Source organism: Sebastes fasciatus, chromosome 9 (genome assembly GCF_043250625.1).
Source record: "Sebastes fasciatus isolate fSebFas1 chromosome 9, fSebFas1.pri, whole genome shotgun sequence".
In the NCBI taxonomy this organism is placed as follows: domain Eukaryota; kingdom Metazoa; phylum Chordata; class Actinopteri; order Perciformes; family Sebastidae; genus Sebastes; species Sebastes fasciatus.
Genome location: NC_133803.1, coordinates 15,062,632 through 15,090,364, shown reverse-complemented (window position 1 = coordinate 15,090,364; position 27,733 = coordinate 15,062,632). Strand labels below are relative to the sequence as shown.

Here is a 27,733-nt window from a genome sequence, read left to right as displayed (position 1 = left end):
CAGACAGCGGCACAGACAGTAACATCATAGCCCCACACACACAAAATATCACAGGTTCGTGGCAGGCGTGCCAAAAAGTGAACGTGCCTTTCGAGTAAGTTAGTAATAATGTTCTCTTCCCCCTCCCTCTGTTACTCTCTCTCTCTCAAACACACACACACACACACACATACACACACCAAAAACAACAACAACGAAGCATTCGAATACTGGTTTGGAGGTCGATTACCATGGCAACGGTTGAAGCTTTGAAGCATTTGGGTCAGCCCTAAGCACTTTTATTTTGAGATTTGTTTGAGTAAGAGTAGGTCGTGTAACTTGGTGCAGTTTTGGAAAAAAGTAAGTTATTTAATAGTCAATGTCAATTGTGTATGCTGTCTATTATGTCAGGGCCATGGCCGTGCTCCGGCTTATTTCCTAGTGTTTCTTGTGTTTCCAGCACCTCCGTGTCGGTGTCTGTGTGTGTGGGCGTGGTCCTCCTGGCTCTCGGCTCTGCTCATCATACACACCTGTCTGCAATCAGCTAATCATCCCTCCCAGTCTGCACACCTGCTTCTCATCAGCCTGCAGTATATCTACCCCGGCTTGTCAACCACTCCTGCCAGATCATTATCTCATCTACCGCGGTAGCTATGCCAAGCTTAGTAATAAGATCCTTTTTATTCCTGTAACTTGTATTAATTTGTGTCTGTTTCCTGTCCTCCGAGATTCTTGTCATCCTTTCTGCTACCCTGGTGCAACCTCAGCCTGCCTACATCACCCACCCACGTCCAGCCTGGTCTCTCAATAAACCTTCTTAAAACTTCACCAACCTCTTGGCAGTGTCCTGCGTTTGGGTCCACCTGTACCACAGCGTGATAAATTATAGTTCTTAGAAAGTAAGGAAATTGGGTAAAAATCGTAATGGGCAGGTCAGGCTTGGAAATTCGTTAATTGAAATTGGCCAAGAAAATTGCAAATGGTGCATCTCTATTGGCAGTTTGCTGCTAATCTGTCATGAAAATTCAAAAGAAGATGATTGAGAACTTTTTCACATGAGTTAATATAGCATTAACAGTCTTGGTGTATACTAACCTTTCCTGGACTTTGCCGCTGTCATCTCCGAGGGTGACTGTCACAGTGAGGACATCGTCAGGGTCAAAAGTCGTGTCGTGTTGATGAAAGTCAGAGGTCACCCAGCCTGCCCACACATTGAACGGCTCCTGGCCTGGAAGAACCCTCACTGAGTAGTAATACTGAAACAGAGAGGGCAGTCGGTGTCATCGTTCGGTATTTGCATTTTGCAATGTACGTTTTCTTATTGTGACTAATTACATGGTCCAGAAAGGAGCTGAAGAGCTGCAAAATGTATGTGCATAAGCCCTGCAGTGCAATTAGTTTCATTTTAGTGCACTATGAGGCAGCAAAGTGTCCAAATACATTTCACCTTTTCTGTTGTTTATGGGCGTTATTGAATTATTTAGAAGTAACAGTACATAATATTTTGTTTTCTCATTAGCGTTGTTTTTTTGTATGTGCTGTGGTTATGATGAGATGAGATGATAAGCAAATGAAAGCCTTACTCTGGAGCTCTGGATAAGGTGATCATGGTTATCTTTGTCGACTACGACATCTTCTAGAAGCCGTGCAGATGAGTTGCTGCTGACCAGCTCTGGCTTAGTCCTCTTCAGCATGAACCTTGCAGAACAGAAATGCACATTAATTCGTACACAGCACAATGAACGCTGCAGTGAGGTGAGACAGAGGGCCTGTTTGCTCTGTTTGTTTCTTTTAACAATCTTCATTTCCTGTTTTTTTGTCATTTCATTTGGGGAAAACTTCAGTCAAAACCATGCTTTTGTCATTTTAATCACCCGGCAGACAAATATGGACAAGCATACAGATATCATTTCTAAATAACAGGAACATTATTACTCTAGCTAAAGTAACACTAATGACCCAAATGTCATGTTTTTGTGTTTACTCTTCCATATTCCAAATTACATACATTTCATTACATATGATCGCAGTTTTAGTTTCTCCGCAACCTACCGTTGTTTCAATCTTGATGTTTTGTCGTGACTATGATCCTTATGGTTGAGCTCATCTCTTGAGCCAGCAAAGCTGTGGGCTGACTTCATCAGTACTTCAAAGTCAGAGTCCACCTCCTCCTGCTCTTTCCTTCCTAAAAGGACAATGGGAATTAATTACAGCAGGGCCCTGGGGAGCTTAAGCAGAACAACACAGCAAGGTCAGAATGGATAGAATATCAATGGATAACTGCAAAGAACACTTACACAGATCTCACACAGTCAATTTTCACTCAATTTTCATCTCGTAATAGCTACGTCATTTTGACATGCTGCATCGGGGGTAATGTAATTTGTCATTTGAACCTATGAGGAACCAAACAAATCCTTATTGTGGTCCTTATTGTGAGGTCACCTTAGTTCTCCCGCCCAGTTCTCTGGGGCTAACTTGAACACACTGTATGTGATATGACATGATGTAATAGCATCTGAACCTGGAGAGAGAGAGTTGGAGGCCAGTGGAAGCACGCCCCCCGCAGGGCTTGTGAGGATGGCAGCACATTGGATGGACATGCTGAGCCGGTAAAAGCCCATCTCACTGCCTCCGCCGTGGTGTGCAAACAACCGCTGAGAAACCCTCAGGCTGGATAAGGAATCCTTTGAGCCACCGACTCTAGTGACCTTGAATAAGATTTGACAAAGATTTTCAGGATCAGTGCTGTCAATTAAGCAGTGCTATAAGCGACTCTGGAGCCCACACAGCCACTGCACCATACTACATGCTCGAGAAGACATATTCACCAAGCTACTAGATAAACGAAAGCCCGTAGACTGGTAAAAACTAACCTGTAGGTTGTGATCATCAGGCATTATAGAGGTAAACTGAGGCTGTTTCCAACTCATCCACAGGGCTGGGTCTCTGGCCATGTTGACAGCAAATGGTTCATAGCCCTCCTGCAGGCCACACACAGTAAAGTACTGCAGAGAGCCCGCTTGACGACCCAGGTTCAGCCTTCCCACCTGGTTCACCCCGACACTGACCATAGGCAACAGGCCTGGGATATATGGGGAGAGACAGGATAAAAGATATTTCCGTCTGATAAATATATTTAAGTCTTGGATATAGTTTGGACTTTCTCAAAAAAAAAGGATATCACTGCCACATTGAAAAACAATGTCTTAACTTTCAGTTTAATAAACAGTAACTAAGTCTGTGAAATACACTGTATAAAGTCAAAAAACTCTTTCTGACCGTCTCCGATATCAAAGTCCTTGGCAGCCAGCTCTGATCCTCTGTCATTAAACAGCACCTCTCCATTGAGCGTGACCATCATGGTGCGTTCAGCCATGTCCACCAAGCAACCCACCACATCGCCTCTCTGCCACGGACGTCCCAGGGGCTCAACGCCCTGATGGTACCACTGCGCCTGAGAGCAGAAGGAAGACAAGGAGTTAGAAAGAACTAGAATTACCGCCTCGCGGTTGTATGCCTCCGCCAACCAGTCAAGTTTACACTCATGTCTATCCAAAATACACTTTATGTATTTTAGATTTACATAATATTTCTCCTCCTAGTCTAAATTGTGTTCTTATTAGTCAGAATGGCAATTAGAGATATCTGCAATGACATTCTTACTAGTAAAAATTGTTTAAGATATCTAAAACTTTATTTCTCCTATCCAAAATTCAATTTAAGATATCTTTAAATCCTTAAAAAGTATAAGTGGCCATTTTTACATTTAATAGCTAGACTGGATATGTATTGCAGATATCTATAATGCAATTCTTCCTAATCAAAATGAACATTTCAGATATCCACAATGACATTCTTCCTAGGACAAATGACGAATGAGCATTCTGGATATCTGCAATATAATTCTTACTAGGAAGACCCCACATTTTATGTATTTACAACCTAATTGTTACTTGTCATAATTGTAATTTCAATTACCGGAGTGTAAAAGCCTCACACAACAGGAAAAGAGGTGAAAAAACCATTAGGCACAGCATGAGATAAGATGCCAACAAGATCATTAGACTCAACTCAGCAGATAACAGTGGCTGCGCTTATGTCTATTATCTTTAAATAATATGGAAATAGTCCAGCAGAAACTGGTACTGGCGCTGGCACTGTTTAATCAGGGTCACACATCTTAATTACAGCTGTGTTTTTGGTCACGCACCGGGGTTGAATTTAGATGATAGTGCCTGAATGTTGAAGTTAGATATTTTGTTTTGACTTTCTAATTCTTTCAATTCCTCTCATTAGACGGCTGTTTTACAGAAAAGGATAAGCATAAGACCACAGTTCTGTCTCTGTCTGATCTACAAAACATCATCTGGCATCATTTCCGATGCCACTGCCAAAACTCACCAGTTTGTAAACAGATTTTGAATTTTTATTAGATCCAGTCATATTATATTTCTGTATACTGTGAGAGGAAATTAAGAACTGTGGGAACATAAAGCCATGTTTTATTATGACAAGAGGAAAAAAATCCATATTGGGGCTTTAACAAAGTCACATTGTGATGTGGGCTTATTGACGTTTATTGTGGTCATATTAAGAACTCTCAAATTTGAATATCTCACCTCAAATCCATCGAAGACAAATGCCTGGTCATCTGAGCCGAGCTCTTTATCAGGGGTGCAGCCTGGTCGGGCCCAGCCCACTCTCATATTACCAGCTGTCACTATTTCAAATTCAAAGTACCACTTCCCCCGGGTCACAGAGTAGGATTTATCTGGTCGGAACACTCTGCACTTCTCGGCAGAGAAGAGACATGGATTTGATAATGTGGCTGTAAATCCAAGAAACAGAAAAAATGTTGTGTTATCTGCCAAAATAATAACTTGATTTTCATTCAACCCCCATTAAAAACAGTGTATTTTTAACATATTTTGCAGTATTGTGAATATTCTGTAAAATGGTGCAACTAATACTCATTTGGTTGATAACAAACAGAGCCTTATCTTAACTAAACATTGCATGCGTTATCTTATGCTGGTTACAATAAACAACAGTGAACTGAACTGAGCTATAATGGATAAGATTGATGACAGGGCTTTGAGACATACTCCGTTCCTGGTTGAGAGGTTCCAAGCTGTAACCGTAGGCCAGCAGAGTACAGACGGCCTCTCTGACACTCTCCCTGCCCACTCTCCTACTCCTTTCATCAAGAAGGCTGTAGGGCACGAGGTGCGGGCTACGCTTCGCTTTCACATCCTAAAATCACAGACGCAAAGAGGAAAAAAATGGACTACTACATTAGTCAGAGAACAGTATCAGTGATTGTGTTGCCAGAGCAGGTTGTTACTATGTGCATTTCTATGTTGTGACTGAGAGACAATGTACAGGTAATACCTGTTCATACTATACTCTTAATACTATCTGAAAACAAGAAAGCTAATTTTGATTACGGTTACATACAATATTAGGACTGAAAACAAGTTGTTCAAATGCATTTCCTCCTCAGCAGTGTCTGGCCAATGCAGAAATACAGAACATAAACCTGTTGGGCTCCATAGGTCCATCCCTGCTTGATGCGCTCTCTGGCCCATACATTATGATCGTTCTCTGCCAGCAAGTGAACCACTTCCTCGAGGGCTGGGCTCAGAAAAACCTGGCTCAAGTCTACTGGGGCCGGTCTATAGCCACTGGGCTGCTCATACCTGAGAAAGGGAATGAAAAATGGATGCGTGTCAAAATGGAAATCACATTAAAATAAATATCGTAAACTCAGAATTTGAGCTGCCCTAGGCAAACTCTTCATGAAAAAATAGACATGAGGCAACTCACATGTTGGGCTAAAAAACAACGGTGACAAACATGACATTCATATGTGCAAGGACTCCAAACAAAATGCAACCAAACATGTACATACTTGGTGGCTAGTCTTGTGTAGTTGATTCTCTCCTCAGCGTGGTCATCAGTCAAACCAATGTGGAAGCCAAGGGCAAGGAGAGTCCTCCAGTAGAAAAACAAACAGAAACCATTCACTCATCGTGAAAACAAGCATCAAAAATATGTAAATTTAACCTCCTCCACTCCTTAAGGGCGCCGGCGCCCTCGGCAAACTTTACATTTTTCAGAGGCTGTAGCAGGGCTCAGTTTTAGAGCTATAGTGAAGAGACTGGTATCATATCACTAGAAAATCTAAGTAATTGGTACCATTCAGGTCATGCTACATTTTTTTAAACTTGCCCTCACTGTATAAAATGATCTGTGGTGACCTCTAGGACAATCACAGCCTCATGAAACTTTACAACCACAAACTACAGACCTAGGGCATTCAGAGGATGGATGGCTTTCCTAGCTATATTGACAATAAGGAGGTTTCTGAGCAGTTTGGTATACAAATGGTATCAACCCAAACATTGCTGCAACAACTTATGAGACATGATAGAGCATGGGAATGGCCATCATGTACTTTCATTCTAATGTTCTAAGCCCTTATACACTTTCACAATGTATTTTAATTAATTATTATTATTTTCTTTTCTGATTTATGACTAGAACAACTTGACACACAGTGCTGAGCTGCATCTCAAATTATTCTTTACGTTCCCAGCTTTCAGATGATGTACACTACTTCTATGTGACATCTACTGTTGACCTGCTATCTCCTCCTAAATACCCCCTGTACTCCCCTTAAAAAGACAAAATATAGGTCTACTGTGGGTCTCAGAGGGTTAAGCTGTTTGTTGTGTGGGTGGAGTGGAAAAGTTTCAAAAGTTTCAAAAATGTTGTGTACTGTATGATGCAGATAGCAGACAGCTCACCTGAGGGTGTCCTGAGCTATCTGAAGGTTCTGGTTCCTCTCCTGCTCAGACAGCTTGGAGAACTCCACCAGACACGGATCGTGCCTCTTGACTTCATCTCTCACCTGTTTGACAAAGGCCAATATTTTTTTTTTATGCGCCAAGTAAAACTGAAGCGAGCTGGACTAGTCAAGTAGTCAATGTTATTATTCTTTTACATACTATGTGACAAGGTGATTTCTTTTATGCAATGTAATTAAATTATTGATGTTTCTCATTTCTTACAGGTCCATGTGTCCATCCAAGATCAATCTTGTCCATTGCCCAGAGTTCATGGATATTCTCAGCCATTTTTTCTCGGATATCCTCAAGTTGTTGAGGCAATACCACCTAAGAGGGTAATATGAGTTAAAGGTAACTAAACTACATCGATATGGTATATTTCTACACAAAGGATCAACTTCAATTTGATATAAATATCTTTATATCCAATTTAATATTATATTTTTCTAAATCTTAAATCTGTTCCTGTCCAAAAAGTTAAATCAACGTTCTAAAATAAAAAATAAATAAATAAAAGTAAGATTTTTTAATAACATCTGTTTGACTATGCAGATTTTTTTACCTTGCTGATGTCTACTGGTGTGGGAGTAAAGGTCACTGGAGTGGCAGGTACTAAAGGGCCAATGAGCTCTTGTTTCCCCTCTCCATGATCCAAGATGTATTTCTGACATGGCTCTAACTTCAGCTTGACTCTCGGCAGCAGAGCATCAGAGCATGGAGCAAAACCTGGTGGGGGCAAGAAGCGAAACTCTCCATGTCGTCCTCCAAACAGAAAACGAACCCTGAGTTCCAGAAACAGGAAAACGGAAGACATGTACTGTATGTACTGAGTTCCTTACAGAGACAAAAGCATTACGTGAGACAAAAAGAATGATGTTTCAGTAAAGTTTTGACTTTTCTTTAACATTTATTATTACTCTTTACTATAGAAAAAAGGACAGCCTTGTCTACATAGCATTAAAGTACATTTTGCTGTATTCAGTAATACAGCAAAATGTACTTTAATGCTATGTAGACCAGTTAAACAAAAACACATCTCCACTACTGACTTGACTCCAGCAGAGAAGCTGATAACAGGATAAAGAAGTCCATCAGCACTGAAGTTCTCCAACATGCCCTGCACAGGCAGACCGTTGACCCGGAAGGAGATGCAGGGAGCACTGAGGTCTAGACAGCAGCTGACCACATCGTCATCTTTCAGCAGGTGAGGGGAGAGAGAGCTCACCCTGCGGCCCACGCAGCCTGAGATTCAGGAGACACAGCCTTTGAAGTCATCCGGGTTCAGATTTCTTTTGTATTGTTTGTTTTTAGCTTCTCCTAAACTCAAAACAGACGGCATTTAAGTGCAGCAACATGTTTTTTAAGATTCAAGGATTTACAGTACTTTAAAAACCCCACAGCAACTCCAATAAAACTAAATGCAAGTTTCTGAACTGATCTCAATGTGGCATAAACTATTTTTTTTTTTAAAACCAAAAGTATTGTTGCTGCATCACTCACTGCAAGCATTAGTGCTGCTGCTGCTGCTGTTGATTAATTATTATTACTCCCAATCTCTCTCTATGCAGGCTTAAAGGAACGAGCTGCTGAGAATCCAAAACAGGCAAATTAAAAAACATCTATTTTATTGAATTTCTTTGTTGCTCTTTTAAAGTAGCCACAGTAATACAAATCCCATATATGTCCTTTTGGCACTAAATTCAATTTGACGCAAATTCGTTTTAACACCACTAATTGTTTTCAACGCAATCGATCTTTTGGAGGTTGTTTCGTGTCATATCAGCTTGTCGTGAAAGAGGCTAAATAATAATAAAGCTCCAAGCTTATGCAAAGTTTTGGCGAGGAAATACTGACATGGCCATTTTCAAAGGGATCCCTTGACCTCTGACCTCAAGATATGTGAATGAAAATGGGTTCTATGGATACCCACGAGTCTCCCCTTTACAAACATGCCCACTTTATGATAATCACATGCAGTTTGGGGCAAGTCATAGTCAAGTCAGCACACTGACATACTGACAGATGTTGTTGCCTGTTGGGTCTGAGTTTGCCATGTTATGATTTGAGCATATCTTTTATGCTAAATGCAGTACCTGTGAGGGTTTCTGGACAATATTTGTCATTGTTTTGTGTTGATAATTGATTTCCAATAATAAATATATACATATACATTTGCATGAAGCAGCCATAAAAAATAAGAAGATAAAAAATGTGTGATTAATTTACGATTAATCCCAATTAACTATGGACAATACGATTAATCGCAATTAAATATTTTAAATGGTTGACAGCCCTATTTTAAATATTTCCTGTGGAAGTGATATCCCATCCTACATTATATTCTAGACAACATGTGTATATTGTATGTGTATGTATGTTTACAGTCTGTTTACAATGTTTTGCTGACAGTTTCTGCTGGTCTATGCTCTTTATAGATATCTTGCACTCCTAGATCCTCCTAGGCCTAACTAAACTAAACACGACTGAAATAATCATAATCATATTTCAGTGAATGACTGAATCTTTTATCTCTTGTTTGCTCTCATCCTCACCTGACCAGAGGTGAAGCCCATCAAAGCCGTACGAGCAGAGGTCGTCTCCCACGCCGCTGCCCCCCCAGCCTTCACCACCTGTGGGCCTGGGCTGGTAGTCCTCAGTGCGAGCCCAGCCAACACGCAGGTGTGTGGGCTCAGATGTGAGGAAGGAGTCGACATGATCCACAACCAGCTCATAGTACCACCTCCGATGCTGGGCTGAATCTTCCCCCAAAGCCAAAAAAATGTTTGGTCTCATGCTGTGGTGGAGACAAACAAAACAACACAAACAACTTAACCCGCTGAGACGCACAATAGACCTGTTGTTTTGTCTTTTTTAGGGGAGACGGGGGGTATTTAGGGGGAGATAGCCGGTCAAAAGTATAGGTCACATAGAAGTGGTGTACATCATCTGAAAGCTGGGAACCTGGAGATTAATTTGATTTTAGATTTAGAATTGGTGCTAAATCTAACCATTTTTTACCACTCAAGAATTGATAAAAATGATCAATAATCCCTACAAAATACAACATTAAGACACCAAGACCTTGAGGAACACCACAGAAAAAGCCATGCTGTGATTTGGTATAAAAAACTTTTGACATTTGGAGATTTCTGCAAGAATTGCATTTTTCGGCGATTGGATGGCGAGCACTTCTGTTCTGGAAACTGCTCAGAAACCCCCTTATTGTTATCCTTATTGTCAACATACCTAGGAAAGCCATACATCCTCTGAATGCCCTAGGTCTCTAGTTTGTATTTTTTTGTATAAATAAAGAAATATTGGTAAGGGTAAATTGTATATATATGACTTAATTTATTGTAGGAGTGTTTATGTGTCCTTCACTGTGTAATGGTAGAGACCGTAGATATTGATATGCCAGGTGGGAAAGCAGTGGGGTGTCAGAGAGAGAGGGTAGCTGGTAGAATCTGCTGCACCTGTGAGGCTGCTTTTGTTGTACACCAGCTACACATTGCTGAGAGTTGTGGAACTTTTTGTAACTTGTGTGTGATCACTTGTAAAAATCACATCTATGGAAAAAATCCCTGCTTGACTGTTGCTGTTCATTTCTCCATCCCGCTTTACACCTCAATCCCACCGGCTTTCATCCTGTTTGTAAGGGTTCATCACCATCACAGGGCCTTTGGTACTCTCTCCAGTTCCCACAGAGCATAACTCAACTCTCAAGGGCACAGCACATTGCATTGGTATGAATATATAAATGAATGAACACATACTGAACCAGGCTCTTGTAGAGGTCCTCCTTTTGCCATCCCCAATATCAATACTGAAACTGAATTACCACAGATCATTTAGAAGCAGAGTATGATAATATGATGGAGGTATGTGGACAAGAAAATCACCAATATGTTGCTGGAAATAAGTCTGGCCAACACAGTGTCTTGAGAATAAAGGCCAGTTCATATAGTGACACTAACCATGCCCTTGACAGTGAAGACAGAGGGAATTGAGAGAATGGGAAAAAGACGGAGAGAAATGTGTGACCTGGTTAAGATGCTAAAAGAGATTAGATAAAAATGGATCAGAAGTATGGATAAGGAAAAAAGAATAGAAAAAGGGGCATCTGGAAGCATTGACAAAATGTGGTGGGCAAGGAGAAGATGGAAAAGAGAAAAGAAATTGATGAGATAAAAGAAGTGCACTAACGAGGCATTTAGTTGAACAAGCAGTAGAAGTGATAAGGATGAGAAATGGCTTGAAGAGGAGGAGAGAGCTGGGAATGGACTGAGCAGGTGCGAAAAAAAATTTGAAACAAAATAAGCTATAAGGCCTGAGGAACGAAATCGGCTGCTGATAGAGAAAAGCGTGATAAAAGAAGGCAGCTGCTACGGAAGAAAGGGCAGATGGAGTGAAAAAAAAAAACAAGCTCAAAGGAAAAGGGAAATGGAAACTGCCTATAAGATCAGACTGGCACAGCCGGGCCAAAATATTCAGAGATGAAATATGATGAAACTGGATAAAAATGTCCAAAGATTAAGTCAAGCAACTTTTCCAAAATCTCATTGGAAGAGGCTGAGACGAAGAACATCTGTGCTCAGACATCATTCGGGAAAAAAAGCAATTGGTGCAACAAATGAAGAGACGACACTGAAGGAGACAAATAATTCTTCAATTAACTCAAGTCTGTTAGAGAAAAGATGAGTGCTGTACTGCGGAGAAATCTGAAGTATTTCCTGCATCAAGGATGTGGACATAATTACAGATAGACCAAGACCCGCAGCAGTGAGCTCTCTACAATTGACAAACAGCACTCAGCCAAACAAATGCACGACCCAAGGATGAAAAGAGCTAGAGAAACAAAAGCCCTCATTCATTGATTCTCCAAGGCTAAATAAAAGCAAAGATAGCATATGGGAACATGCACTCCATCGCTACACACGTGATTTTTAAATGTGCTCTTTTTTGGGCTGGGCGATAAAACAAATCTCAAACATTTTCACTCTGAAATCTTCCACGATTATGATACATTTAGAGATATATTTTTGATAAAATTATTATGAAGTTGTTTTGAGTTCTCATCATCGTAGGCTCCGCCGTAGCCTAACGTTCCGTCACTACGGTTGTGAATAAATTGTGGATAAATTCATTTGAGCGTCACAACTCCCATGAAATGATTCGTTTCACTATCTGCATTCGATTAATTCGATCCAATAACATTTGAAAAGTCTAGAAGAGAGGTACGATTCAATTATTTTATCCTCATTCAAGTTAACATAGGACTAACCCAGAAGCCTTCCATGGATTCTGCAGGCAAGACGCTGCAAATATTCTGCAAAAGTAGCGTGCAGCAGTGAGATGGCCATCATGTGTCATATATACTGCACATATGTAATCAACCCAGCACTTCTGAAAATAAATAATTGTATATTATAAATCATAATTAACCTTCTCTGCCATCTCCCTCCTAAGTTATAGTATAGGTAGTTATTTGCATAATGGTTTGACTTATTGTTTGTTTTTTTAATTGACTGTATTTTTACTGTGTATTTATTGTATGTTTTTTTTGTCTTAGTGTTGCATTTATGTTCACTGTGTTTTATGTGTGCTAAATGTATTCATCCAGCTGCTGCATAAACAATGCCCCACTGGGGACGAATAAAGTCATTGATTGATTGGATTGATTGATTTATTTAGGGTTTTGTCTTAAGGAGAATACGCTTAAAACTGTAATTTGAGCATTATTATTATTAGTAGTAGTACTAAATATATATCGTGATAATTATCAACATCGATCAATATAAAAAAACATATTGCGATAACATTTTTGGTCATATCGTCCAGCCCTAGCTCTTTTATATCACAGATATAACAAATATTGTGATTTTGATATCTTTTGTACGTCTGTTTTTGTGTATAGTAATTGACAAGCAGACATCATTAGAGACAGATTTAAATGCAGAAGAAGATTCAGAAACAAAAACAAAGTCATATTTAGAGATTTTAAAACATTCTAAAATTGTACCTGGTGACCTGATTAGCCAGTCGTGTTTGAAGCAGCAAATCTCTGTCTGGCAGCAGGTTGTCACAGATGAGGTTCTGATTGGACCGCACAGCTACACCGTGACACACACACAGAGAGCACAGCACCTCCAGCACCTGCAACACAACCTGTCAGCACTTCATCCGGCAATAGCTCGATAAACACATGGAAAAGATCCCCCCTTAGGGAAGAGATCAAAATCTGCTAACAGCTGCAATACTTGTTTCTGTGTTTTTTCTTTTTGATGAAATACTGAGTTCGTTTCATTTCCAAACCATATTGCATATGCATACAAAACAGTGTAAATGTCATCTCAGAAAAGATAATAACAGGTGTGTTTTTACCCTAAAAATCTAAATTGAATTGAGCCAATAAATGCAGAAATAACATCACAACAAGGACAATAACTGGTTAACATGGCTTTTAAGCCACCAAATCTGTCAGCAGTGGTTTGGATGCCTTTATCATTTGTCAAATGTCTGTCAATATACAACTTGTATGCCGCTAAACTGCCCTGTTGCTTGACTTACCTTAGTGCTACTGCTGTCTTGTTGCTCATATCGCTCTCTGTTTTTGCTTTTTGTTTTGTTGAGCCATAATTTACTCTGCTTTTACTGTGGCCCATGTCTGTGTTCTGCTTATGTCTGTCTGTGTTTTACTTTTACTGTAATCGATATGCCTTAAATGATTATAGTTTTAGGCAGCCAACTTCAAACCTGCCCTGGGACTACGGATAAAAACTAGCCTCCTGGCTAATTCTGGCATATTTACAGTAATGTTTATTAATATGCACTGTTCCTGAGAAATAAACTGAATTAATAAAAACAACATTTTTTCCATTTTTGATAAAGCATGCACATAACTCACGATTTTTATTTAAAAAACACGAAAACCTTGCAAACATTACCTTGTGGTTGCATCCATGCTTGTCTAGAAAAGAGATGATAGAATGAATGTGTTCTTCCTTGATGACGTTGAGTGCTTCAGGACTTTCCACTAAGACGCAGTGTAGAACCTCCAAGACTCCTGTACATGGAAGCAATAGCTCATTACCGTCGGGAAGATACCCTGCACTTACTGTCTATATTTTCGCCATGATGTTGAGATAAGATATGATAACTAATGTTAGAAAGAATATTTCACTACATAATCTAACTGATGTAAAACAACTCAAACACAGGTGTACCAAAAATATCATAAGGATTGTTATTGAAATGCCCACAAATCCAACCAACCATAAGAGGCCTCCAGACGGTCTAGCCTGCTAATCAGCCAGTCTAGAGAACCTGAGAAATGTGAACAGTTCGCACGGTTTCCCCGGATCAGAGCAGCTGAAGGAGAAAAGGAAGGATTTTATTAGAACAATGTTCAGGATTCACAAGACTTAGTCACTTAAGCCGAGTTCACACTACAAGACTTTCAAAGTCGTCACATCGCTGTACCGTTCACACTACACAACTTGCTGTCTTATAATCGTGAGTCTTTAAGTCATTGTGGTTTTCACACTACATGACTGACAGGCGGCGACAGGAGGTCACACATTACAAGATCTTTCACCAGGAGGAATCCCTGATGAGGTCTCCAAACCATGTTTTGTCACGATAACACCTGTGAGAAATACATGGTAAATGACTAGAATAAGGTATTACCATGTTTAATAGAATTTAAAATGTATTTGTCTTAAGTTATCTGAATTCTGCGTCGCCCTCAGTGGTGTCTACACACTGATTATTGATCTGTCAGAAATGTAAGATTATATGCATAGAGCTGTGTACTACTAGCTTGGAAAAAAAATGTTTTAAGAATGCGGCTGGAATAATGAGATTTTAAACATTCTTTTAAGGCGAGCTGATTTTAATGTGCATGGTTTAAGTCACAAAAGGGAAGCTAGCATTCGCAGCCATCATGACAGTTTACAGTTTGTTTGTTTTTTCTTTTTTGTATGTTAAGAAGTTTTGTTCCACTGAAATTCTCAGGTCTTGAACTTGAACAAAATGCTGATGCTGTTGTTGGCACGTGTTTACAAAATAGCATTTTTCCCACTAGTTACCACACTCTTTTTTTATGATTTATTCCTCTGGGTGCAACAACAACTTTGCTCTAAGTTCCTTTTGTTACAGGCGACCCGCTCCTCCCCCAGGTTACCCCTCAATCCGTGTCTTGTGCTCTCATTCGCTGTAGCTTGTGGCCGGAGTCCCCGACAGGCCCAGATATTTAGTATGCTAGATATCTGGAATGTGTCTGTGTGAGGCATCGGCGAGCCTCTCAGCTCTCGTCTTTGAGCAGCTCACACACGATGCTCGAGCGCCAATGTGCCTCTGATCTGGCGCTTTTGTTGGGGAGCTCCCAAAACTGTCAGGGAGTGGAAAATCGGGGCTAAAGACGTGTAGTGTGAACTAGGCATAACACACAACTAATGTATTTCACGGAAAAACAGATGGATGATTTTCAAGATGTCTATTGAGTAAAGTAAAATGCATTTAATGGGTTATTAACAGCACAGTAAATATTAAAGAGGAAAAGGTGTATCTGTTTGGTATCTGTGTCAGTAGATAATCAATGTTGTGGTGTCAGTATTGAAACTGAAAATGTGGTATTGAGCCATCTATACTGAGAAGATGTGTGTTAATTCTCACCCAGTAGCTCATAGAAACGGTTGAGGATGGTCTCCCACTCTTCTCCTGTGTCACTCTGGGCAGCCTCAGCAAAATGAGAGCCACTACTATATTGGTGTAGACGGTCAATACAATCTAGGACCAAATCTATCACACCCTGCGAAGAAAAGGGGGTATACTTATGGAACAGTGATAAACATATCATATGTAGGGTGATTTATTAATTCACACATATAGATTTACCTCTTCTTGAAACATGTTCTGGCGATTCTTTAGCGCTGTCATGTTGTTCTGTTTAGCTTCATGGCCTTGCCCCTCCGGTGGAGGCTGGAAATAGTTTATCAGATCCTGCAGACTACATGTCACTATCTCCATTGGCAGGCTGACAGATGTCAGGTTTCCTTGTTGAGTAAAACCATCCAGTTTCCTAAAGATGGATGGATAGAGTACTTTAATAATCCCAGCGGGAAATGTTATTTAAAGAAAAGTCAGGTTAAGTATAATAATATATCATAGAAGTGATTATTTCCTGGCTAACTACCAGACTTCCAAATCTTCCTGCCATCATTAAAAGAAGATCGGGTTGGAAGTTGACCAATATGACTGGCCCTTGGAAGTATCTATGACACTGATATGTTATCCTTATCAAAGGTCTAATTATAGAGGGTGTTATATACAGATGTTAAAGTCCTTGAAAATGTAATGTTATTTTTGTTTTTTTAAAGACAGAAAAACAGAAAGTCTGAGTATCTGAGACGTAAGTTATTCCATCTTCCAGAGTTTTCTCTCAGTGTTTAATTATGCAGTTCTAGCTTTTTAAAAGCATGGTTGTATTCCCATGGTATTTTGAAATTTTCTTCAGTTATTGCTATGGTACTGTATGCCACAGGATATTTTTTGGGATATTCCAAGACAGCCAAAGTCTGTGGTGGTGTAACGGGGTATTATGTGTGTGTGTGGCACATCTCATACATAGTCATAGAGTTTGGATGCTTTGTGATACTTAAATGAAGTACCACTCGTATACGACAACGACTTACAAATGACAGATAATGGATTTTTAAGGCCTTTGAAGCCACCTAAATATTTGAGTTTAAAAAATCCAATAACGGTATATCGGCCGATTGTGATTTTTTTTAAACCATAAACACAAGAAAACAAATAATCTTGACATGCATCACTTAGATCTTTTTTTTTCCTTTTTTTTTTTAAAGGTGCTATATATAGTGGAGTAATGGCATCCTGAGCAGAGAATGAAGTCACTCTCCCTCTGTGTGTGTTGTAATCCGAGCTTCTCTGTGCTTTGTTTACGTAGCCGGTCCGGCCGCTCAACCAGTATGTTAGTGCATTTGAGTCCCAGTGTGTGTGACACACTGGCTAGCTAATCGCCGCTGCTCTGCACTGCGCTCATACAGCAGTTACCGCTGATAACGCCGTCCTGACCCACAGTGTTGTCGTGGAAGCATAGCATCCACCCTCCGGTTCCCCCTCAGGTGAACTCTGTTAGCTGTCAGCACTGTTGCCATTGCTCGCACTGTTCGTGCTGTTAGCACCATTTGCTGCTAGCCGTCAGCTCAGCCATCACCGTGTAGAGTCACATGGAGGCAATAGATATGCTCTGAATTTGGAATTTAGCACCTTTAAAGAAATGTGACCAAGACACAAAGTGAATGGGGCATTTTACAGTTGAAAAATCAACATGTCTCCCTAAATGCACATAGTAGTATGTGCAAATGCACATAGTTTTCACTGTTTGTTACTTTTCTCTGTGTTTGTCATAAATCTTAAAATGGGTAATTTCAAACAAACATAAATGGATGATGTATGCATACAATATTAGAAAATGTGTTTGATGCTGATTGTCAATTAAAAAAAATGTGTATAAAAAAGAAAGGAAAAATCAACTTGTCAGTGCTCTCTGGTAAACAAACTATGTAATGGAGACACATTGTTACATATCGGCCGGTATATACACGGATACCAATACATCTGCAATAAGCAAATATCGATATAACGGCTAGGCCAGTATATCGGTCTAGCTCTAACGAGGACAACTAGACAGTGGGAAACAACACCCTTCACTCAGTCATTCATGGATACCACTGATAGAGACATTGTTACACGGACTGAGGGTCTAGACATGGCATGCAGTACCTGATAAAGCGAGTGAAGAGGAGAGTAGCACTCCGGATGAGTCGGGCAGTGTGAGATTCTTCCCTCTGAGAACGAGACAGCGTCAGCCCATCGTCCATATGGCCCTCGCTGTGCAAAATGGCCTGGAAACACAGTATTTGCAATCATTTCCCATCTATTCTTTCACTATACTAAAGTGCAATTCAGTTCATTTTCATATTCAACATTCTTATAAGATAGTCAATATAGAGTGGTGCAGGAATGAATCCTAAAACCCGAAACATTTTTAGTATTTTAACACTTCCAGGTCCTTCATTTTGGAGTCAATGGGTTTTTAATTAGATGCCTGAAATAAGGTCTTTGGTTTACAATAGCCTAAGAGATTTTAACGATTGCATTCACACTTCAAAAATCAGTTTGTTTTGTTTCATTTGTGGAAATTCTCTTACAGAATAAAAAGGTGTAAGCATCATAAACGTTTGTTTGCCACAGAGTTTATTTTCTGCAATAATCCAAAACTCAAATGGAAACATCCCATTGGGTTTTAGTCGAGGGAAACCGTGCGATTCCTAATTTCCGGGTTGGCCTACAAAAATATGTCATCACTCTATATAAAATGAGCCTTACCCTTTTGATTAATCAATAATGGTTCTCTTATCATATTATTTTATCTAAAAGGTTTACCTTTCGCTGCGCCCCTCCCATGCGTGTAGATTGGGCATCAATAGCTTGGTAAGTGAGCCAGAGTCCAGAGTCTACATGCTGAACATAACAAATGGAGTCTCCATACTTGATCTCTGGGATCCCCATGCCATCGACGTTAGTCTTTGTGCCAGCGTCAAGCTTCTCCTGTAAGAGAAAATCTATTGTTGAACGTATCACAAACAGATGTGTTTCTCAAATAATAAACTGATCTGAATTGATCATACTGTAGCAGTCTTAAAAAAGTTCAGTGTATTTCTCATGTGACTCCTGACCTTCGATGATCGAAAGCAGAAGGAGGTTGTGTTGATGTCGGCCTTGTCTCGATCAACCAGATGTAGGCCTTTCTCGTCTGTAAGACCCAGGTACCTCCCAGTGGTCACATGGCGGAGCCGAAAAGGCTGCCCCCAGCATGTGTGCCTACCACTCCAACTAAGGTGTATCAAGAGAATTATGTTTTTAGTTGGTTTTGTTTTCCCTCGAAGGACACTGAGCAGTCCAGAACATTTAGTTTTCCCTCTTTATTGTTGAAATGGCGGGGGAGCAAGCAGGGGATACACAACCCTAATTCCATTCTGGGCAAGTGATATTAGATATGGTTCCAGCCTCTGAGGGCAATAACAGCAGAAACAGAAATTCTGGGCCCTGCTCTGGCAATGACTAGCAGCAGTGTGTGCAATATAATACTAACGATAATCAACTGCTGTGCTTATGTGTTCATTATTTTCTTTTTTTTTCTGCAAATGAGACTATAAAAATATTTTCAAAATTTGATAATTTTCCAAAAATAAGTTTATAACTGTCGAGCTTAAAATACCATTCTTTTATATGAGGCTAAATATTACTTGAAACTGAAAGTGAGCGGATCATCACATCCCATGTCTACTTACACAACACGCAGAATCTCCAGCCTCCAGAGAGAGCGGGCATGGCTGGAGACTGATCCAATCTCATAATGCATTATCCTAAATTAAGAAAAAAAAGACATGACAACAGAATTAAAGGACGATTTGTCTAGCTGACACGACAGGACATTGCTCCCTTCAACTGACCTTTGCAGTTCCTCTCCCTGCTCTGTGGACGGAATAGTCAGACATGCGTCACTATGGCTGTGGAGTAGCCGCAATGTGTCGTCCCCCTTCAGGTATCCTAGAATTAGCACAACGGACACCAGACATAATATACTGAAAGAGGCATTTTACTGCATCTTGAAGCAGGCTGTAACTGTTAAACAAGGGTTACTACTCCAAGCGAGTATGCTTCATAGTAACTGTAGGCACAGCTCTTATGGTGTGTTCACACCAAGAGCGAAATTATTACAAACAAAGTCATTGCAAAGAGGTGAATAGATGCAAATACGCAAAATTTGCATCATTTGCGGGAGTTGAAATATTTCAACTCAAGCGAGAAATTTAGTTATTTCGGCATCCTTTTGATCTGTTTATTGTAATTAAATCACAGCACAATCTGTTTATTTTGGGTTCATACAACAGTAGCGACGTGTGGCTGGCTAGATACAGTCAGTGCAATGGCACTGTTTTTGAATACAGCTCGCCGCCGGGTGATGTTATGAACCCAGACACGACGCCGTTTGGTTTTCTGACATCTGGGACTTCCACAATCATGTACAAAGCAGCAACAGTGGTTATTTCTTCCATGGTTGATGGCGGAAATGGCAGAAAGAAAAGTTGCTGGTATCTATTAAGACAAGCTCCTTCTCCTCTCCGGCTCGTCTAGCGCGAATGAAGACAAATGATACCGGCGGTCCAACTCGCGCAAGTAAAGCGAGGTGAAGATTTGTTTCGCTATTGGTCTGAACACGTATAGCGTATACAGAGTGCTAACTAACATCATTAAAAGTCTGCACTTGAACATTTGCAACCTGATTGTGACTCATCGCCAACATCAGAGGACATCACATGTGGCTGGAATACCTCGTTGACCACGTTTCTTAGACACAACAATCAGTTGGATTATATAATTTTAGAGATTGAGAGTTTGTTTTTTCAAATATGCTTAGATAGCAAAAAGAAAACAAAACTTGCCTTGAGCGACTCCACCTCCAGAGCAAATGGGAGCGACACTCCAGAGAGTCTGCTGGAAGGCTGCATTGACAATCAGGCTGTCACTTAAGCTTTTGTTGTCAAATACAGTGCCAAAGGACAGGTGCTGGGAAGAAACAAAAATGGGCTCATCAACAATGAATACAACTTCTGATTTTTCTACAATAATAGCTGTTATCATAAACAATTATGCTAATCAACTCATCAGAGGCGGAGAGAATGCAGATTGCCAACTACCGAATTAAGTCAAAGGAAATTAAACTAATGATATATATAGCAGTTTCTGATTCTGCTCCGGAGAAAGATGGAGAAGAAATGCAGTGGGAAAGAACACACAGCTTCAAATGTTTAATTAGTAGTTTGTGATTTCTTTAAATAGGTTAGAGGGTGTTTGACATTGGATATAGTCTGAAATAATTAAAGCAGATTCTTTGTCATTTAAGCATAAACATCTTTACTTCTACACTGACTCACCAGATATCTCTCTGAGGAAACATTGACCAGTATGAGGTCATCTCCAACACGCACTTTCTCACCCTCTGACCTCTGTCTGGATGCTGGGTGGACGGTCCACCAACATGCCTCACCTGAGCCACACACACAGAGAATATATACCAAGAAGAGTTTTTGCTCTTCCACATGATATATACAGTTTGGTAAAAAGTATTTCAACAAAGAATTTGAAAGAAAAACATTTACAAATTTCATCGGTTTAAAAAGGCCCAGCACCAAATACCTGCTTTATCCTCCTGCAGACCAACATCAAAAGCCAGCTTGTCCGTTGAAGCGTGAGATGAAGACAAGCAGCTGAGATACTGTGTGAGTGAAATAAACAATAGATATTCTGTATATTTCAGTGAAAATATGAACAAAAAATGAAAAAAAACTAATAAAACTGTTGGCAATGTAAGACTGACCCCTTCTGATGTATATCTGCATTATATCAAGATGACTCACCATGCCACTGTATGAGTGTAGGAACAACACTGCCTGGCCATACAGAAGGGTGCGATGGCTTCCTCCAGCTCCCACCTGTGAATCACATTCACATTAACTCAGAGTATGAGTAAACACCACAGTAGAGTGAAAAGTGAATAAACTAAAAAAGAAATAGAAACGAAGACTAAATGAAAAAATGATCAATTTCAATAATAGCAAATAATTAAGCAGAATAGAGCAAATAAAAGACACAATCATCATAAAATGTGATTATTTTGTTCGCTTGTTAAGTAACAAGCGAACAAAATAATCACATTTTATGATGATTGTATTGTAAATACTTAACGCTGTTCCAGCTTTACAATGGCTTTATTTGTTAATGCTATAAGATTGTGTTAACCTTGTTCCTCCAGATGATTGAACAGTCCAAATCCCTAAAATAATGGTCTATATTGTGGTCAACAGTTTACAAAATAGTAGAGGTCAGTACAATAACATGTATTTTACTTTCAACTGCAAGTAAGGCTGATATGAGCTCAGTTTAACCTGGCAACTTGTTGTGGCAGTGGTATCTTGACAGTATTTTGACAGTGTCTGTAGCAGGCCTGGTTTTTCATCATTTTAGGGTCAAGGCCACTTGGCCCTTTGGTGTTTGGTGTCAGTTTTTTGAGGGCACAAAGGTCAAATGCCAGGGCAGCAAGGCCATCAATAAACAATGACTTTAAGTCGATGGAAATAATGAGTTTAACTTAATGGTTAAGGATGATTTTATTTTTAATACATAGTATTACTACCAGAGAAACAAATAAATAAATAAAGCTGTTTGTTTCTATCACAAAATAATTTATTGGTATTTAAAATGTACCAATATTTTTAAGTTGTTATTTCCTACTTTGTTAGTCTACAGACAAAGTTATAAAATTAAATGTATAAATTAAATTTAAATTCCAGTTATGAACAACATGGATCAAAGATGTGTGGCTGTGTTTTAGTTGTTGAAAAGACAGTCATCCTTATCATTAGTTTGTGTCCATATTCACATACAGTGCCTGTTAGCAGGAGGAGAACGCTCACATTTTCTTCTCCTCCTTGAAAGGCTACAAAAAGGAAAAAGGGGGTAGAAGGAGAAGGAGCCAGTTTTGGGTGCATCCCCTCAACCAGCGATGGAGACACTTGCAGCTCTGTCAAAAATATACTAAGCGTGTATTTTTAGCGGAGCAGAATGGAGAGCCACTTCTGGGACGCTTCTGAAACGCACTGCGTCTGATTGTCTACAGTGGATCAGCTCCAACGAATGCAGCGCAGCTGCGCCCAGTGTCAAAGTATTGTCATAAATAGCCCGGTTTTCAGTGGCTCATACCAGGCTGGAAATCAAACCCACCTCTGGTTATGTGCACAGCGTTTCATTTGATTTTGTCCAATAAGAATTCAGAATCTCAACAAAAGACATTGATGTCTCAAAGCCGTATTGACAGGAAAGATACGGTCATTTTCAGAAGGGCATCAAGGCCAGACAGAGGGGTCATGACGGCAACTAGCTGCCGGTGAAATTCCTGCACTGTTCTGTAGTATCTTGAAATTCCAATTATGGTACTTAAATCCAATTCCATAAATTATAGTATGGATGTCACAGTGACATTGATATATACATTGCAAATAACATAAGTTTCAGGAGTGTTGAGATGCATTGGGAGAAGAGAAGACTCTCACCTCTGTAGCCAGGTGCTCACTGTGGGCCAGCATCTCTTGCAGGGCTCGAACAGACAGACACTGGGCCACGACAAAGCCACATACAGACAAGTCTGGAGGAACATTCTGGTAGAAATAAAAAAGACAGTAGAGCGTGTGTCATTGAGGCAGCTTCATATCTGTCGACTCCATTCACGGGCCAATAGTGCAATTAGCAGTGACAAGGACCACAGCGAATTGGGAATTTGGCAGTCCAAACTGTGAATAAAAGAAGCAAATCTGGCACCCAAAGACAAGACATATAAAAAGATAAAGAATAAATGAGTAAGAAACATTAAACTTGAATTTAACATTGTGAAATATTAAATATGATGAGTTACTAATTTAGAGGTGGATTTGTAGAAGGAAACTCTGTAAAAGTCAAACATTCCTAAACTTTTTTTTGTGAATTATTTGCATCATTTTACACATCTCTCTTTTATTATTCCAAATTTAAAGAGAGATGAAGTGTGACAATAATTGACAAATAAGACTGCTCTGGCAATGAGGAAAGACAATGGAGGTAGAGCTCTTTATATTACCTTGCAGTTAGAGGTGGGCTCAAGTCTGCAAAGTCTGCTGCCAAATCCCTCTGCTGCCAGACAGAGCTTCACATGTTCCTCATGGGAGGTGAAGGTACTCTGCAAAACCACTTCATCTCCCTGAGGAAAACACACACACAGATGGCAGCCATGAGCACAAATTCATGTGCATAAGAGTTGCAGATTCCTACATATTTAAAAAAAAAAAAAAAAGCACATTCATAAAATGAAAAACAAATTAAGATTCAACTGATTTGTTTGTGAAGGTCAAAGCTGATACAGATCAATTATAGACCATCATGGCAAAAGAAATTCTAGCACTCGGCGCTCCCTCTGAAATGTAGGCTCTGAAGCAGGAACACTACAAATCACCACTGAATTTCATATTACGGCTAATAGAATTCTTTTAAGGGAGTTAACAGCGTCGTCAGGTATGGTGACCAAACATACCCATTCAGTGCTTACATTTGACCTTTAGGAATCCTGTGAACAAACCCACAAATATCTAAGAAATAAATGACGCCATACTTCCCAACCCTCCCGATTTTCCAGGGAAACTCACGTTTTTCATTGGCCTCTCCCGGTTTCACACTTCTCCCACATTTCTCCCGATTTATGGCAATTTTTCACACCTTTTTTTTCCTTTTTCGTTATCTCAACCTGTTTCTGGCACTGTACAGTGTGTATAAGTCATAAGCCCTACTGTTTCCAGCCGGACGGCAATAGAGCTACACCAATTGTCTTTTCCCGGTGGAGGAGAGCTGCTCGTGACACCGTGGCACGGTTTGAGCTGTGTGTGTGTGAAATAACAGGTTTCAGAGCTCAGTGGTGCCGTTATCGCATTGTATCTGAAAGGGCCTTCAGTGAGTGAGAGAAGGAGAGAGAAATGGAGAGTACTAAGAGAAAGAAATACTCAAGCAGGGGCAACAAGTGAATGAATGAATGAAAACTGATGAATTAGAATTAGCCTAGTTTATACCAGAGATTCACACAAGTTCACGCCAGAGGGGTGAAATTGTTCAGTTTTCTTTCCTGAGAATTAAAAGTAAAATTAAAAGTTGGCCTATTTAACAAAAAATTTCGTTGCAGTGTTCTTATTATTTTGTCAATTTCATTCTTTAAATGTCACCAGAATGCAGGAAACAAAGTCTCTGAATCACCCCTCGCTTTGTTTTTTGAAATCCTCCCTATTTTTGAGGTCTCAAGGTTGCCAAGTATGGACAAAACCCCTGAACAGATTACATGAAAATATACAGTATATATATTAAATGATGAGCTGTTACTGAAGGTTTTATAAGTGCCCCTAAAAATAAATGTAAGCATAGAGCCTTGCTTATATATCAGCGAAACATGGTCAAGCCTTACTGTAAAGGCATGTACAGTAGATCTCTCTCACCTAGAATTCATCTTATCTTCAGTTAAATGCCAAACGAACCACGTGAAACGAATTAGGCGTTTCACATCTATTTAAGGAACTATAGAGAGGAACATCAGACAACTGGTCTCCAAATTTCAGCCGGGACTACGAACACCTCTCCATACCTCCATATTGGGAAGATACTGCACTGTCTGACCCCTGATTCACCCTTCTTTCCACTCTTCATATCAGCAGTACTCTGCATTCAGTCAAACACACTGCCCACCGCTGAGGCACTGTGGGGCATTCAGATGGCTAAAGGACTCGGCTCTTCTTCGAGGTACATTTGGCAAGTGGAAATTTACTAAACTACAGGACTTAATCCAAATGTCAAAAGGCCTGGCAATTGGAAAATGTTTATTCAGCTGCAACAGACTTTAAAAAAGTCTCGTTTTGGATTTGAAACTGAAGCTGGTCTATGTATTCCAATCTGTACATTTGAAGAGGAGGCGGACCACCTTGCATCAAACAAAGACCACCTCTACTAGCATCATAAAAAATATGAATACACTTTTATGACATAAATGCTATTTGACCTTCAGGGACAAATAGCAGAGGTGCTATTTCACAAACGGCATATATTTAACCAGTATGTTTCTGCTGTCATCTACCAACTAAATTGATCATGGGGCAAGATCCGTCAGATCGGGGTGGCTTCCAGCCTCGGTTGATAAATGTCCTGGGGGGGAACCCTGCATTTAATGAAATAATGTATGACACAGATATCTACAGTGCAATTTCATATTGCGGATTGATCTGTGTGCTTGGTTCAGTAACCATCTATATCACCACCTCATCACTGCAAGTATGTGTTTGTCTCATATCCACAGCAGACACTCTGCCTGTGACATGCCCTTATCAGAGGGTAAAGATAACAAGCTGTGAGAGGACAACTTGCACCGAGGGAGCAATGATAGCATCTTGCAGTGAGGGTGAAACAAGCCATTTGTGGTCTTCCTTTACTGTCAGTGACAAAACCAAACAAACTGATGAAGATAGCAAAAATGCAGCTGGGGGAGCTGTGCACTAAAAGTAAAGCACATTCATAAATTAAATGTTATTAATGTTACTTATACTTATATAAATACAACATAATTTCAATAAAAAAGAAGAACATGAAATTAAGAACTTTTATTTGCATCATAAGGTCATACTTGATTTTGATATTAAACTAATGTTAGCTCATCTGTTAATACAATAAGTCACTGAAAAGTAGACATTATTAAAACAGAGGTGATACGATAATGAAAGAAAATATGTTGCAGCTTCTTAGGTTGCAGTTTATCTTTAAAAAAGAGTTGAACTTCAGTGTGTAAAGATGTAACGTTAGCCTAAAGTTAGTGTCAGTGCATGTCACAGCCTAAGAGACAACCACAACAACACATAATAGATGTAACTCACACTCTGCCTTTTATTTACTCCTCTATTTCATGGTTGTTATTGTGTTTTTTTTTACATTAATCCTTTGATATTGCAATATATTGTTATTAATTGTTTTTTATTTGTTTGTTTGTTTTATTGACACAACAAACATGAATTACTTCTTTATTGTTTTTTTCCATTTACATTAATGCATGTTCTTTTTAAATATCAATATATTGTAATTTGCATTATGAATTGTATATATGTTTATATATGTTTTTGTTTTTATTTTGTTCTTTTTTTTCTTATTTATTATTGAATTGACGCTTTAGCAATATTGTTCACCTGACAGTCATGATCAATAAAGCAAATTGAATTGAATTGAAAAATAGTGTTAACTAGCAAACATGGAGTTGGACACTTTAATGAACACCTCTAGGTAACGTTACTTTTTTTATCCTTATAGACACTATACTCCTGAGGACTAATGTTAGCTACACAAATAAAGTCTTTTAAATCTGTATTGAGCTGTTTTAAAACAAGAATATGAGACATTGAGGCTCCCTTCCAAAGAGCTAAGTTAGCTTACTACCTAATTAGCTAACTAGCTAATTAGTTGACACCTGTGGAGTTTAGCTGGTTAACACATCCTCTCCCATGATCCTCTCTGTTCTGGACCAAATATCAGCCTGGTAACATTACATCTAAACGAGGTTGAAAGATGGCTGACTCACCGTTCGTAGAAACTGGAATTCGTCGTCGGCCTCTCCAGTGTCAGCCATTCTTTGAAGCACACTTGAGCAACATTGGTGGCACAGAAGGAGAAAGAGGAGGACTGGAGGAGCGGGAGTGAGAAGGTGTGTACAGCCGTGGATGAGAGGGGAGGAGTCTGGTTGAATGGGCGGTCCTGACGCCATCTTTTTTGTGTAGAAAGGTTAAAGGTCCAGGCCTGCATCCAGTCTATGATCTGCAGTATCTAAGGCCTGCATACAGTCTATGGTCTGCAGTATCTACATTTCTACCTGATAAATATTTTCTCCTTATAGTCTGGGGCAGGGGTCAGCAACCTGCGGCTCTTTAGCCCCTCTCCAGTGGCTGAATAACTTTTTTATTTTCATTTTCATTTTTATTTATAATTTTTGTAGGTCTATGGTACGACGGAGTATTAGGGCCACATTGAGGAAAAAAATGCAATCTGAATATTTCGAGAATAAAGTCGTAATATTATAAAGTAGTAATTTTATGTGTTATTTTCTTTATTTCTCGTTAAATTATGACTTTATTCTCGTAATATTACGACTTTATTTCCTCGTTAAGCTATGGCTTTATTCTTGTAATATTACGACTTTTTTCCTCGTTAAG

General features: G+C 39.6%; 1 protein-coding gene and 1 long non-coding RNA gene across 4 annotated transcripts in view; one reads left to right on the top strand and one right to left on the bottom strand.

The window, feature by feature from the left end:
• The window catches only part of ryr2b (ryanodine receptor 2b (cardiac)), an 82,284-nt gene extending 55,045 nt beyond the window's left edge, over positions 1 to 27,239 (bottom strand). For 2 of the 3 annotated variants that reach the window (XM_074646221.1, XM_074646223.1), the window contains exons 1-25: positions 19,373 to 19,468; positions 19,211 to 19,285; positions 18,596 to 18,752; positions 18,303 to 18,467; positions 17,640 to 17,761; positions 15,729 to 15,912; positions 15,507 to 15,642; positions 14,106 to 14,201; positions 13,778 to 13,896; positions 12,853 to 12,986; positions 9,386 to 9,627; positions 7,883 to 8,075; positions 7,396 to 7,615; positions 7,056 to 7,160; positions 6,792 to 6,895; positions 5,894 to 5,977; positions 5,522 to 5,681; positions 5,088 to 5,235; positions 4,602 to 4,810; positions 3,262 to 3,436; positions 2,856 to 3,064; positions 2,504 to 2,690; positions 2,032 to 2,164; positions 1,563 to 1,677; positions 1,075 to 1,235 (exon numbers count right to left, since the gene is read on the bottom strand). In XM_074646221.1, the coding sequence (XP_074502322.1) occupies positions 1,075 to 1,235; positions 1,563 to 1,677; positions 2,032 to 2,164; positions 2,504 to 2,690; positions 2,856 to 3,064; positions 3,262 to 3,436; positions 4,602 to 4,810; positions 5,088 to 5,235; positions 5,522 to 5,681; positions 5,894 to 5,977; positions 6,792 to 6,895; positions 7,056 to 7,160; positions 7,396 to 7,615; positions 7,883 to 8,075; positions 9,386 to 9,627; positions 12,853 to 12,986; positions 13,778 to 13,896; positions 14,106 to 14,201; positions 15,507 to 15,642; positions 15,729 to 15,912; positions 17,640 to 17,761; positions 18,303 to 18,467; positions 18,596 to 18,752; positions 19,211 to 19,281 (3,629 nt within the window). In that variant the 5' untranslated portion in view covers positions 19,282 to 19,285; positions 19,373 to 19,468. Of the gene's footprint in view, positions 1 to 1,074; positions 1,236 to 1,562; positions 1,678 to 2,031; positions 2,165 to 2,503; positions 2,691 to 2,855; positions 3,065 to 3,261; positions 3,437 to 4,601; positions 4,811 to 5,087; positions 5,236 to 5,521; positions 5,682 to 5,893; positions 5,978 to 6,791; positions 6,896 to 7,055; positions 7,161 to 7,395; positions 7,616 to 7,882; positions 8,076 to 9,385; positions 9,628 to 12,852; positions 12,987 to 13,777; positions 13,897 to 14,105; positions 14,202 to 15,506; positions 15,643 to 15,728; positions 15,913 to 17,639; positions 17,762 to 18,302; positions 18,468 to 18,595; positions 18,753 to 19,210; positions 19,286 to 19,372; positions 19,470 to 20,365; positions 20,490 to 20,857; positions 20,971 to 21,119; positions 21,199 to 21,340; positions 21,416 to 23,032; positions 23,138 to 23,592; positions 23,713 to 27,105 lie in introns of those variants that run through there. The other variant, XM_074646224.1, reaches the window with a different exon arrangement.
• Positions 240 to 807, top strand: LOC141773984 (uncharacterized). Its single transcript, XR_012595214.1, has 3 exons — positions 240 to 339; positions 440 to 626; positions 708 to 807. It is a non-coding gene; the product is annotated as an uncharacterized LOC141773984 (long non-coding RNA).
• Positions 27,240 to 27,733: the final 494 nt, after the last annotated feature.